This window comes from Salvelinus sp. IW2-2015, linkage group LG17 (assembly GCF_002910315.2).
Source record: "Salvelinus sp. IW2-2015 linkage group LG17, ASM291031v2, whole genome shotgun sequence".
Taxonomy (NCBI): Eukaryota; Metazoa; Chordata; class Actinopteri; order Salmoniformes; family Salmonidae; genus Salvelinus; species Salvelinus sp. IW2-2015.
The window spans coordinates 40,554,206-40,567,978 of record NC_036857.1 but is presented as its reverse complement, the minus strand read 5'-3'; the positions used below and the strand labels follow the sequence as shown (position 1 = coordinate 40,567,978).

Below are 13,773 nucleotides of genomic sequence, written 5' to 3'. Positions count from 1 at the left end.
GGAGTACATCAGAGGACTGAGGACACACCCCTGGGGGGGCCCTGTCTTAAGAGTCAGTGTGGAAGAGGTATTGTTGGCAATCCTCACAACCTCTGGTTTGTTAGGTGAAATACCACWGTGTGCAATTATCGCAGCAAAATGTGGGACCTTTTGTGATAAGAAAACAAACACCAAAGTAAATAAAACCTAGACATATATGTATCTGTTTATTTAATTTCCCTTGCCATTTGTACTTCTACTTTTTATACAGACAGCATATGCTCTTGCACACACGCTAGCTTGCTGAGCGGGCCKTAGTGTAAGGTGCTAATAGTTGAATTTGTGAGCAATTGTATCTTAATTTATATGCTACAGACCAATACACTTATTTTTGTGTTTGTACATAGTTAATAATTTAACATGTCAGACATCTTTGTGTTTTGAAACTTTTGCGTGTTTAAAGTTAACTGTTAATTTGTGATTGTTTATTTCACTTCCTTTGGCAATGTTAACATATATTTCTCATGCCAATAAAGGCCCTTTGAATTGAGAGCGAGAGAGAGCGAGAGAGAGCGACATAGTTGTCTCTCTCTCTCTCTCTCTCTCTCTCTCTCTGACCACTGTGACTGACCCAAAATTATGGAAAGCTTTGACTATGTACAGACTCAGTGAGCATGGCCTTGCTATTGAGAAAGGCCGCCGTAGGCAGACATGGCTCTCAAGAGAAGACAGGCTGTGTTCACACTGCCCACAAAGCAAGGTGGAAACTGAGCTGCACTTCCTAACCTCCTGCCAAATGTATGACCAAATTAGAGACACATATTTCCCTCAGATTACACAGACCCACAAAGAATTAGAAAACAAATCAAATTTTGACAAACTCCCATATCTATTGGGTGAAACCACATTGTACAATCACAGCAGCAAGATTTGTGACCTGTTGCCACAAGAAAAGGGCAACCAGAGAAGAACAAGCATCATTGTAAATACAACCCATATTTATTTATTGTCCCTTTTGTAGTTTAACTATTTGCACATCGTCACAACACTGTATATAGATYGACATACTATGACATTTGAAATGTCTTTARTGTTCCTTTATTTCACCTTTGTTTATMATCTATTTCACTTGCTTTGGCAATGTAAACATATGTTTCCCCTTTGAATTGAATTGAGAGAGAAAAGCGATGGAGATGAACGCAATAGACCTACGTGTACACTACTTGAAGCATATCGATGTGTCAATCTCATTGAATGCTTTCAGGTATGAAGGTAAGACCCAGATGCAGACCCCTGAGCCCTTTATAATGTTTCACAATCATCTCAGTTGAACATTTGTTACACAGACAGATATAAAATATGAAGCTTTTACCATAAGACATAGAGGCGCATACATACTTATAACAAGTAATAACACAATTTAACTGTCAGCTTAGTGTTASCGAAGTGTTAGAGAGCATCTCGGCTCTTTCCCCCTCTCTTCCATAGATTTTGCGTCGTATTCCCKTCTTTTTACTTCTATATGGTCCTGTGTGGCTAGTTGGTAGAGCATGGTTCTTGCAATTTAATGAGCATGGCTCTTGCAACTTAACGATCATGGGTTTGATTCCCACTGGGACGAACCATATTGAAATGTGTYCATGCACTACTGTAAGTTGCTTTGGATAAAAGTGTCTACTAACGGGCATATATCATATCATTTTCTATTACTATGTGCACCAACTCTTATCTATAAGTTCACCTCCCCATTCTTCTCTCCCGCTCACTATCTCATTCCTGTCACCCATCAAATCACTCTTTGCCCTTTCCTCGATAACARGGGACCCTTAGCCGCGTTACTTCGACACGTTTTTTGTCAGTCATCGCCCTTCTCCGGTTGCGGGCTGTTTCTTATTTTAGCCAGGCGCCTGAAATATGAGATGCCACACTGGGAGGATAAATAGTGGCCCAGGCAGGCCGGGAGGTTGTCGCAAACTTCAGTCGGATCTTCTCTCCTCTCTTCTCCCAGCTCTCCTGCAACCCTCCAAGGTAAAGGAATCAAATCATATCTTAATAAGAAAAAAGGATATCAAATGTTATTGAGGCTCTGGCTGATTGTACTTTATATTTTAATATATTGCTCATGCAGTGTGAGTGTGATATCTAATTGAAAGAGCACTGCAAACATCGTCTGCTGGCATTAAAAAAGCTTCTATGAGACTGCAAGAGCAAATGCCCGAGTAGAGATTTCAGAAGCATTGTCGTTATCATACAATCAAGGATGCATCAATGCTAATAAAATGATTATGCAAGCATTAGACACATCTCTATGCTCAAAACATTCATACGGGATTCATCTCTTTAAATGCTCACTCAAATTAATATACTATAATGTTGCTTTGCTGCATTAGGTATCATTGCTTCATTGCTTTACGCTAGCCTCCTGAGACCAAAAAGTGGAGACAACTTGACTCGCGTATAGCTTTTACTCACGCTGTACACTTTTAACTTAGCCTATACTGTACTTATTAACTGTACTACAAATACTGCAACAGAATGAATTCTCTATATAGCTCTATCAAATCAAATCAAAGTTTATTGGTCTTAGTTCTGAAAGCAACACACTGAGTTAGCAACTGGAGGGGCCTGCACACACAGTCCTTTTTACATGACCACTTACATATGTTTCAACGTTTATATTTGGTTTAACCTTTTTGGATTGAGTGGTACTGTAACYAGACGGGGTTTGGATAAGGAAGGAGTAGTGTGGAGGGGAGAGGAGATGGAGCARCCAAGGGAAAGGTCAGGGTTWAGAGAGACTAGAAAATCAAAAAGGTCATTCACATGCCCCGCAATATGCAACTTTTCAGGGAAGTCAGGAACCAATATACTCRGTCAGTTAGGAAAGCTAAGGSTAGCTTTTTCAAACAGAAATTTACATCCTGTAGCACTAATTCCAAAATGTTTTGGGARACTGTAAAGTCCATGGAGAATAAGAGCACCTCCTCCCAGCTGCCCACTGCACTGAGGATAGGAAACACTGTCACCACCGATAAACCTATGATAATRGATKATTTCAAMAATTATTTTTCCACGGCTGGCTACGCTTTCCACCTGGCTACCRCTACCCAGGCCAACATCTCAGCACCCCCTGCAGKAACTTGCCCCCCCCATCCCGCTTCTCCTTCACCCAAATCCAGACAGCTGATGTTCTGAAAGAACTGCAAAATCTGGATCCCTACAAATCAGCTGGGCTAGACAATCTGGACTGTTGCAACACCTATTAATAGCCTATTCGACCTCTCTATTGTATCATCTGAGATCCCCAAAGATTGGAAAGCTGACACGGTCATCCCCCTCTTTCAAAAGTGGGGAGCACACTCTAACCAAACTGTTATAGACCTATATCCATCCTGCCCTGCCTTTCTAAAATCTTCGAAAGCCAAGTTAATAAACAGATCACCGACCATTTCGAATCCCACCGTACCTTCTCTGCTATGCAACCTGGTTTCGCGAGCTGGTCATGTGTGCACCTCAGCACGCTCAAGGTCCTAAATGATATCATAATCTGTCGTTCTGCCCCTGAAAAGGCAGTTAACCACTCTTCCTAGGCCGTCATTGAAAATAGCAATTTGTTTCTTAACTGACTTGCCTGTTAAATAAAGGTAAATTGTACTGTATTTATTTTATTGGCCCATCCAATTCGAAGGACAAAATAACTTTGTTTTCATTTTTGTTTCTTTACATACATTGTACTTTTTTTTATCACCATTTTCTCCCCAATTTTCGTGGTATCCAATCGCTAGTAATTTACTATCTTGTCTCATCGCTACAACTCCCGTACGGGCTCGGGAGAGACGAAGGTCGAAAGCCATGCGTCCTCCGAAGCACAACCCAACCAAGCCGCACTGCTTCTTTAAAACAGCGCGCCTCCAACCCTGGTAACAAGCTGGAAGCCAGTTCGCACCAATGTGTTGGAGGAAACACCGTGTACGCGCCCGGCCCGCCACAGGAGTCGCTGGAGCGCGATGAAGACAAGGATATCCCTACCGGCCAAACCCTCCCTAACCCGAGACGACGCTATTCCAATTGTGCGTCGCCCCACGGACCTCCCGGTCGCGGCCGGCTGCGACAGAGCCTGGGCGCGAACCCAGAGACTCTGGTGATGCAGTGCCCTAGACCACTGCGCCACCCGGGAGGCCCCATACATTGTACTTTTATGCACAGTATTACATGCTAGGCAAATACGGTTTGAATATAACACTTGCAGTGAAAACAGGACAAAATAAGCAAGAATTAGCTACTACTTATCCAAAAAAGAAAAAACAACTTACCCCTTAGCCCAAAACTTTTGGCCAACCTCAATGTAATGAATTTTAGTGACGTTGCCAATTCTTGTTCCCAAATGTATTTAGTTCTTTGCGGAGTGTGAGTTACAGCATGATATTCGGGGGTCTCTGTGTTGAGTGCACGCACTTTTTCATGGGCCTAATAATAAAGACGTCATTTAAATGGTCAAAATGTATTACATTTTAATGTGGCAGTCATGATATTTTCATCTGATTGTCAACAAACAAATCACTTAAAAAAGTAGGCTACCTGTGCATGTTTGGTCCWTTTCAAAATAATTCTAGCATTCAAACTGCATGTATGGGCCTACTCGCGACATTTAATGAATGGAAATAGACATCTGTTACAAAACACCAAAAAGTGTGCCTAATGACATTCAGTGACTGCCATTGAGTAGACCTACATTCAGTGATGCATCTTGCTGACAAATTGACCTTTTTGTAGCCTGAAATGGGGATGAAACTGTCCCGGGAAAAACAGGATGGTCAACCTAACACACATGGTCAACTTACTAGACTAGGCTACAATGTGTATTACCATTAACTTTAAAATAGGACTACCGGTAGTCTGTGTAGGCCTAGTGTTTAAAAAAAATATGTGGGTAAAATCTAATTGCCGGTCACGGTGAAAAAAGTTGACTTGCGTTTACCCTCCACTAGGTCTACACCACTCCGGTAGCCTACCCTCTCAACCAAGGCAATTTTAAACATACGAACAAATGCAGAATAGGTAGCCTACATTCAAAATAATACATGAGTTGAATCAAACATGTTTTACACCCTAGTTCATGAGTTGTCCATAATTCATGAATTAATGCTTGCCGTTTTCACAGATTGTGTCAAATAAAACCCTACCTTTCTTTCCTTACATTAATGACATGTATGACAGTGTTATTTGTCATTACAAAGCATATAACAATTACATTTGAACATTGAACTTAAACCCTGTACGAATCATAGATCTTGGAAATCTCTCTGAAAATGCACTGTAAGTGTAACTATGCCTATGTAACATTTATTATGTTTCGTTGTGAAAACAGTTCTCATGGGCACAAAAATCCAAAATAATGTAGGCCTAAGAAATTGCGAAATCAAGTGCTTCTAACCGAAAATGTCAAGTATAGGCCTACGGTCTTTAAGGTATACTTGTTGGATGGATTGGATGCGCAATGGTGTCTAACTGTAGGCTAGTTGTCTCGTGATATTGTCGACCATCATCAGCTGATCCAGGAAAGAAAACAAATATTTATAGCAAATAATAAAGCGAAATAAATGGTCTACTCCTTCTGGCCACGGATGGCACAAACACCAGTAGCACCTGATGCAAAGCACCTGAAAAACGTCGCAAATGAGCGCTCTAAACAGCTGACTGACAAAAGCAAACAATGCTAAATAAACAGATAAATCTAATGCGTTGGAATTAAGGCTATTTCGTTTATCAAGAACACATGGTAAACAAATGGCGAAAATGTGGAAGTACAAAAGAAAATCGATGCGTAAATGAGCTCAGCCATGGCGGAAATTCAACACTACTGGAGAGAGTGCTGCCACATAGAAATACATGGTTTAAACCATAACAAAGAGGTGGGGGTGTTTGTTTCATTGGAATATTTTATTGTCATATTTACCACTGCATTTGATACAAATACGAGAATGGTTAAATTAGCATTATTTAGAGACCACCCCGAAGATTGACTTTTGTTGTATTTAGGGGAGCTAATATCTCATACAGCTGAGCTAGGGGAGCTGAGCCCACCCTGGRTCCCCTGTAATTCGRACCATGGTTATTTGGTCATCAAACTTGAACTCAAGATATGCCATCATCACGCAAACCGGAATATGCATCATCACACTCCCTCATCTGATTGGTCGAGTAGGCGGGCCTTCTAACTTTTTGGCTGTGGTAACTAGCGACGACCCAAATGGACAGACGCAAATACTTGCCACTTCCTTTACACATCTCTTACCTCCCTTTTCTTTGAACGTTTCCATCTACTGCATTTTTACGGGGAAAGTTGGCTACACTCTTTTCACATCACATYCCTTTGTTTAAGTCTACCTTTGTTTATATGCTTTATTTGCTACTTTTGGGAACTCAGTCAGGGTCTCAACTTACTGTTAAGAGTTATAATAGTAGAATACACAAGGTGCAGTATCAAAAAAAATTGTGCGTCAGCAGTTTTTCTCTTGTTATGTCAGTCACTGGCAGTCACTCAATTAGCCATGTCAGCAAAAATAAATATTATTGGTAAATTAATCTAGTCAGCTATCTAAACTTGTAGTAAACATGGGTGAATATCGACCGGGCATGCAGGACACAWACCCAGGGGCCCTGATATCCAAGGGACCCCCATTGATTTTGCTGGTCACTCTCACTCAGATATCATATTAACATGTCAAAAAGGTTTTGGCAAAATTTGTATAATTGCAGAAAATTGGCTTTAAAACTGCAAAGATGTCTCTCCACCCCATGGAAAAATGTGTAGACTTGCAAGACATTTGTTATAAAATTGTCAAATGCCCGCGAGTTGGGGGGGGGCAACCAAATATCTGCTACTTTTGTGTATCTCAAGRCCTCTCTCTCTCCTCAGAACACCTCATGTTAACCAGTGTCTCCTGCCTTTTCCCTTCCTTTAGTCAAGATGCCTCACGCATTCCCCTTCCTCACTCCTGACCAGAAGAAGGAGCTTAGTGACATTGCTCACAAGATCGTCGCCCAGGGCAAGGGAATCCTCGCCGCTGATGAGTCTACCGGTATGCAAAGCGTGGCAAAAATGTTGGTTGCACACACAGGCACACTATGGAATGAAAAGTCACACATGCAAAGACATACTCATAATCAGAGCAACATTGTCCCAAGAGCTTTGTTTTTTCACCTTATAACTTCTCCAAAACATCCCATTAGAACCAAAAAGTTTTTGAAAAATATAAAAAATAAAAAACATCTCTTGCATCCCAAACAGAGACCTGGAGTAATTTGAGGATCAAATAAAACATCACATTTGATTGGTATCAAGGCACAAGGCGAGACCCAAATGCAAACACAGGAGGCAYATGGTTGGAGTCTTACAATGTTTATTAATCCAAAGGGGTAGGCAAGAGAATGGTCGTGGACAGGCAAAAAGTTCAAAACCAGATCAGAGTCCAGGAGGTACAGAGTGGCAGACAGGCTTGTGGTCAAGGCAGGCAGAATGGTCAGGCAGGCGGGTACAGAGTCCAGAAACAGGCAAGGATCAAAACCAGGAGGACTAGAAAAAGCAGAATGCAAAAAGCAGGAGAACGGGAAAACCGCTGGTTGACTTGGAAACATACAAGACAAACTGGCACAGAGAGACAGGAAACACAAGGATAAATACACAGGGGAAAACAAGCGACACCTGGAGGGGGTGGAGAAAATAACAAGGACAGGTGAAACTGATCAAGGTGTGACAATAGGTCAGATACACATTTTTATTTTTTTGCAGATGTTATTTCGGGAATAGTGAAATGCTTGTGTTCCTAGCTCCAACAGTGCAGTYGTATCTAACAATTCACAACAATACGCACAAATCTAAAAGTCAAATAATGGAATTAAGAAATATATAAATATTAGGACGAGCAATGTCGGAGTGGCATTGACTAAAATACAGTATAATAGAATACAGTATATACATATGAGATGAGTAAAGCAGTATATAAAAATTATTAAAGTGACTAGTGTTCCATAAATTGTATTTATATATATATAGGATTTTTTACCCCCTTTTTCTCTGCAATTTCATGATATCCAATTGGTAGTTACAATCTTGTCCCATCGCTGCAACTCCCGTACGGACTCGGGAGAAGCGAAGGTTAAGAGCCGTGCATCCCCCGAAACACAACCCCATAGAGAGGAACCAGGCTATGAGGGGTGGCCAGTCCTCTTCTGGCTGTACTGGGTGGAGATTATAACAGAACATGGCCAAGATGTTCAAATGTTCATAGATGACCAGCAGGGTCAAATAAGAATAATCACAGTGGTTGTCGAGGGTGCAACAGGTCAGCACCTCAGGAGTAAATGTCAGTTGGCTTTTCATCTTATTGGACCATTTCTTCTTTGGAGTCCACCAAAGAGGAAAAGGTCAAGAAAGTCCTCTTCACACTTTCAAACTCTAAAGCAAAGGATGTGTATGGTCTTGATACCATATTAAAAAAATGACAGAGGCAGCCTAGCCACTAAAGATCATTTACCCAGATAATCAACTTTTCAGTGCAAGAAAGTTAATTCCCGAAAGCATGGAAGACTGCCATCGTGACCCCTGTACATAAATCTGGAGACCAGCAGGAAGTGAGCAACTACAGGCCTATCAGTATCCTCCCTGTCATCTATAAGGTTGCTGAAAAAGTTGTACTGGAACAGCTCACAGCACACCTGAACACAAGGACTGTCTCCCTTCACCCATTCAGTTTGGGTTTAAGGCGAACCACTCAACAGAGACAGCATATGTCTATCTCCTAGAGACGATCAAGGCCAAGCTGGATACAGGAAGCCTAGTAGGGGCGGTCTCCCTCGACCTACGGAAGGCATTTGACACGTCAACCATAACGTCCTTCTCTACTCTACTTTTGCACAATCGGCCTTCTCATTTAAAGCAGCTAAGAAATTAAATGGCCTCCCCTCTGCTCTGAACATGTAACAGCTTCCAAGCCTTCTTAACAGAGACCAGCAAAAATGATTAAGTCCAATCAGTCATGCTTTTACTGATTCTTAACCTAAAAGGCCATAATAACTTTTAATGCAACAGAAGACACATTAGGACATACACATGTTCAATAACTGGKCAATATTTTTGGTTTGTTTCTTAAATATTTTACTATTTTCATCCAACAAAAATGTGTTTCTATGTGCAATGTGTTGACTTCCGTGTTGAAAAATGTATATAGCATAATGTTTGCTCTATTTCTTTCTGTGAATCTAATCCTCACTCCCTCTCTCACTTTCCACCCAACAGGCAGCGTTGCCAAGCGCTTCCAGAGCATCAACACTGAGAACACAGAGGAGAACAGGAGACTGTACCGTCAGCTGCTCTTCACCGCTGACGAGCGCGCCGGTCCTTGCATTGGTGGCGTCATCTTCTTCCACGAGACCCTGTACCAGAAAACCGATGCCGGCAAGACCTTCCCCCAGCACGTCAAGTCCAGAGGCTGGGTTGTAGGCATCAAGGTTGACAAAGGTGTCGTCCCCCTCGCCGGAACCAACGGAGAGACCACCACCCAGGGTAAAGAGGAAGAATAGAAAATCTATGGGATTCACAATTAATCGAAATGCATACAGTACAACAACATACACGCAATCAATGCAACATACAATCAATCACATTTGTTTATCAAGTCACAAAATGCCTGAATAGTATTGCAACCTAGATACAATACACACATACAAAACCTTTACAAAATACCCTCCCGCACTCATCTCTTTCTTCTGTCCCTGCCTCCATCCTTTTCTCCTTCAGGTTTGGATGGCCTGTATGAGCGTTGCGCCCAGTATAAGAAGGACGGTTGCGACTTCGCCAAGTGGCGTTGTGTGCTGAAAATCACCTCCACCACCCCCTCTCGKCTTGCGATCATGGAGAATTGCAATGTCCTGGCCCGTTATGCCAGCATCTGCCAGATGGTAAGAATCACATCGAAAATATCCCGAGCCCTCAGTGGTCTTGTTAAATCATTAGCTCAAGTAGTTAAAAAACACAGTGTCAACAATTGCAAGTTTGTGTATTCAATTCTCCTATGGGCCATAAGTTACCTTTGAATCATTGACTCTCTGTATACATGTGGGTTACACTATATTAACTTTCATGAAATAAGCCATTATAAATGTATTAAATGCTTATAAATTCTTCAGAAATGATTACAAATATTATAAATACATACCTAAAAGTGTTATTAGAKGTGTATAAAGTTAGTACCAGAACCAAGCAACTCTCTTTAGTTTTTTGAAAGATATGAACGCTACAGTATYTTTTGTCATGAGTAAGGTACAGCAGATTTTCTGGTATGTGTCTGGGCTTACTTGGTGGCTCAGTGGGTAGAGCTGTCGGTGAGATATTAAGATAAATTAATAGAGTCAAAAGTTTGGACACACCTACTCATTCCAGGGTTTTTCTTTATTTGTACTATTTTCTACATTGTACAATAATAGTGAAGACATCTCAAAACTATGAAATAACCTTCCTGTCTTAAAGTAATGATGGACTGTCATTTCCCTTTGCTTAGTTGAGCTGTTCTTGCCATAATAAGGACTTTGTATTTTTCCAAATAGGGCCATCTTCTGTATACCACCCATACCTTGTCACAACACAACTGATTGGCTCAAATGCATTAAGAAGAAAATAAATTCCCCAAATTCACTTTTATCAAGGCACACCTGTTAATTGAAATGCATTCCAGGTGACTACCTCATGAAGCTGGTTGAGAGAATGCCAAGAGTGTGCAAAGCTGTCATCAAGGCAAAGGCTGGCTACTTTGAGGAATCTAAAAACGAAAATATATTTTGATTTGTTTAACACTTTTTTGATTTGTTCAACACTTTTTTTTGGTTACTACTTGGTTACTACTACTATGTGTTATTTCATAGTTTTGATGTCTTCACTATTATTCTACAATGTAGAAAATAGTAAAAGTAAAGAAAAACCCTTGAATGAGTAGYTGTGTCCAAACTTTTGACTGATACTGTATGTGTCAGTTAAATATCAGACAAGTAAATAACAGTCATTTCTGATCTCTTCACAACCATAGTTCAGGGACATCGGTTTAGRCAGGACTGCTCACTGTTGTAGGTCCCATAATCCTAGTAAACAACACACACATATTACAAATCACTCATTGGAAACACCGTTTTTCTCTGTTTGTTTTTATTGAATATATAGCTGTAGAGGGATAGAGAGGAAAGATAGAAGAGCCACCACTAAAGTCTCACTGTTCTGACTGTTAACTGTCATGATCAATAACATGCTCTGTTGGCTAAAAGTGTCTTTTAGTAGTCATTAACTCTGCCCTCTGCTAGCACGGCATTGTCCCCATTGTTGAGCCTGAGATCCTCCCCGACGGTGACCATGACCTGAAGCGCACCCAGTATGTGACTGAGAAGGTTCTGGCCGCAATGTACAAGGCTCTGTCCGACCACCACGTCTACCTGGAGGGTACCCTCCTGAAGCCCAACATGGTCACCGCTGGACATTCCTGCTCACACAAGTACACCCACCAGGACATCGCCATGGCCACCATTACCGCCCTGCGCCGTACCGTGCCCCCAGCAGTCCCTGGTGAGCGGCCGACAACACACTGAATACAGCCCAATATACAGTACAGCGCCATGCACTTCTACATTTCTAAACTTACAGCTTCACCCACTCACACTCAATGTTATCACACATGTTCACAAACACACCTTCTATGACTATGGCACTTTCATATACAGTGTTTAGTTACATTATTATATACAGCATGTTATTATATATTTCACATACKAATGTAGACACAATTTGTTGATGTATCTTTTTTCAGTCGTTTTTTTTACAATAAAATAACCCCTCTCCTTATCRGCTTCACCCACAGGCATCACCTTCCTGTCCGGTGGCCAGTCTGAGGAGGAAGCCTCCATCAACCTGAATGTCATGAACCAGTGCCCCCTGCACAGGCCATGGGCAATTACTTTCTCCTATGGCCGTGCTCTCCAGGCATCCGCCCTTAAGGCATGGGGTGGCAAGCCCGGTAACGGCAAGGCTGCCCAGGAGGAGTTCATCAAGAGAGCTCTGGTACGAACAACCAAATATATTTGATCCATTTATTTTCATATATTTCACATACATTTCATATGTGATTGTCATATATTTTGCTTATATTTCATATGTGATTATTTATAGCTGTATAGAGGCCACATCCCACTGGGCACAGACGTCAAATCAACATCTATTTCACGTTGATTCAACGTAATTTCATTGAAAGGACGTGGAAACAACGTTGATTCAACCAATGTGTGCCCAGTGGAATGTTTATGGTATGGATGTATAGGAAGTCACAATGTACAGTATATTCCACACTTCGAAAAATATCAGCTGAAAACGAGTTTATGTTGTGCTTATTTCCTTCCACAGGCCAACAGCCTGGCCTGCCAAGGCAAGTATGTTGCTTCCGGAGACAGCGCCGCTGCTGGAGAATCACTGTTCGTGGCCAACCATGCTTATTAAGCATGGACACTCATCAGCGTCCCTCTCCTAACCCTCCCTACACCCCCCTCCCTCACCACGGGTAGTGTCATGTTGTTTCTGGTACCTCCCAAAAGTCATCTCTACTCGACCCTCTGCGACACCACTTGTTTGGTACCTCCATACGGACAAAATAAACGCAAGCCTTTCTTTGGGCTCTTGCTTCAGAGAGAAGATTCAAAACAATGAAAGTTCTGCCTCCATTCCCTCTTCCTATCATTTTACAGCTTTTTTTTTAAGGTGAAATGGTTTCCATCGTCATGTTTTTACACAACATGCAACATTATTCCTTGGTCTGTAACACCTGACTGATGTAATGTTTGTACTGGAGCCTTGGAATAAATTATTTTACCTAACAATATGTTGCTTTGCTTCATTCCTTATTACATTTCATTGTGACTCTGAAAACTGACCTTACATCATTGAACATCCCGCTCGACTCAATGACTACTTCCTATTTATTTGGAATGTACTGTTGGATGTCGGTAAATATTATCAGAGAAACAAATATTACATTTCAGGTAAGACACAGATGCAGACAACGTCGAATTAAGAACAGTTTATTCATCCAAGAGGAGCAGGCAAAAGACAGGTCAAGGTAGGCAGGGGTCAGTAATCCAGATAGGTGGGGCAAAGGTACAGGACGGCAGGCAGGCTCAGGGTCAGGGCAGGCAGAAAAGGCCACTCCGACATCTAAAGCATCGGCCTCCACTACAAACTGACGGCAAGGGTCAGGATGAACCAAGATAGGAGCAGTGGTGAAGCGGTGTTTGAGGTCCCGGAACGACCGGTCAGTGGCAGAGGACCACGTGAACGGAACCTTGGTAGAGGTGGCAGAGTTGTAAAGAAAAAGCCATATCTCCGACTGGCCAATAAAAATAAAAGATTAAGATGGGCAAAAGAACACAGACATTGGACAGAGGAACTCTGCCTAGAAGGCCAGCATCCCAGAGTCGCCTCTTCACTGTTGACGTTGAGACTGGTGTTTTGCGGGTACTATTTAATTAAGCTGCCAGTTGAGGACTTGTGAGGCGTCTGTTTCTCAAACTAGACACTCTAATGTACTTGTCCTCTTGCTCAGTTGTGCACTGGGGCCTCCCACTCCTCTTTTCATTCTGGTTAGAGCCAGTTTGCGCTGTTCTGTGAAGGGAGTAGTACACAGCGTTCAACGAGATCTTCAGTTTCTTGGCAATTTATCACATGGAATAGCCTTCATTTTTCGTAACAAGAATAGACTGACTAGT

The 13,773-nt window shown here is 41.8% G+C and overlaps 1 protein-coding gene across 1 annotated transcript; it reads left to right on the top strand.

The window, feature by feature from the left end:
- Nucleotides 1-1,915: 1,915 nt before the first annotated feature.
- LOC111977089 (fructose-bisphosphate aldolase A) lies at nucleotides 1,916-12,890 on the top strand. The gene is made up of 7 exons (XM_024006392.2): nucleotides 1,916-2,007; nucleotides 6,945-7,061; nucleotides 9,278-9,544; nucleotides 9,779-9,939; nucleotides 11,329-11,587; nucleotides 11,880-12,079; nucleotides 12,419-12,890. The coding sequence occupies exons 2-7, from the start codon at nucleotides 6,950-6,952 to the stop codon at nucleotides 12,509-12,511; spliced, it is 1,092 nt and encodes a 363-aa protein (XP_023862160.1). The 5' UTR covers nucleotides 1,916-2,007; nucleotides 6,945-6,949; the 3' UTR covers nucleotides 12,512-12,890.
- Nucleotides 12,891-13,773: the final 883 nt, after the last annotated feature.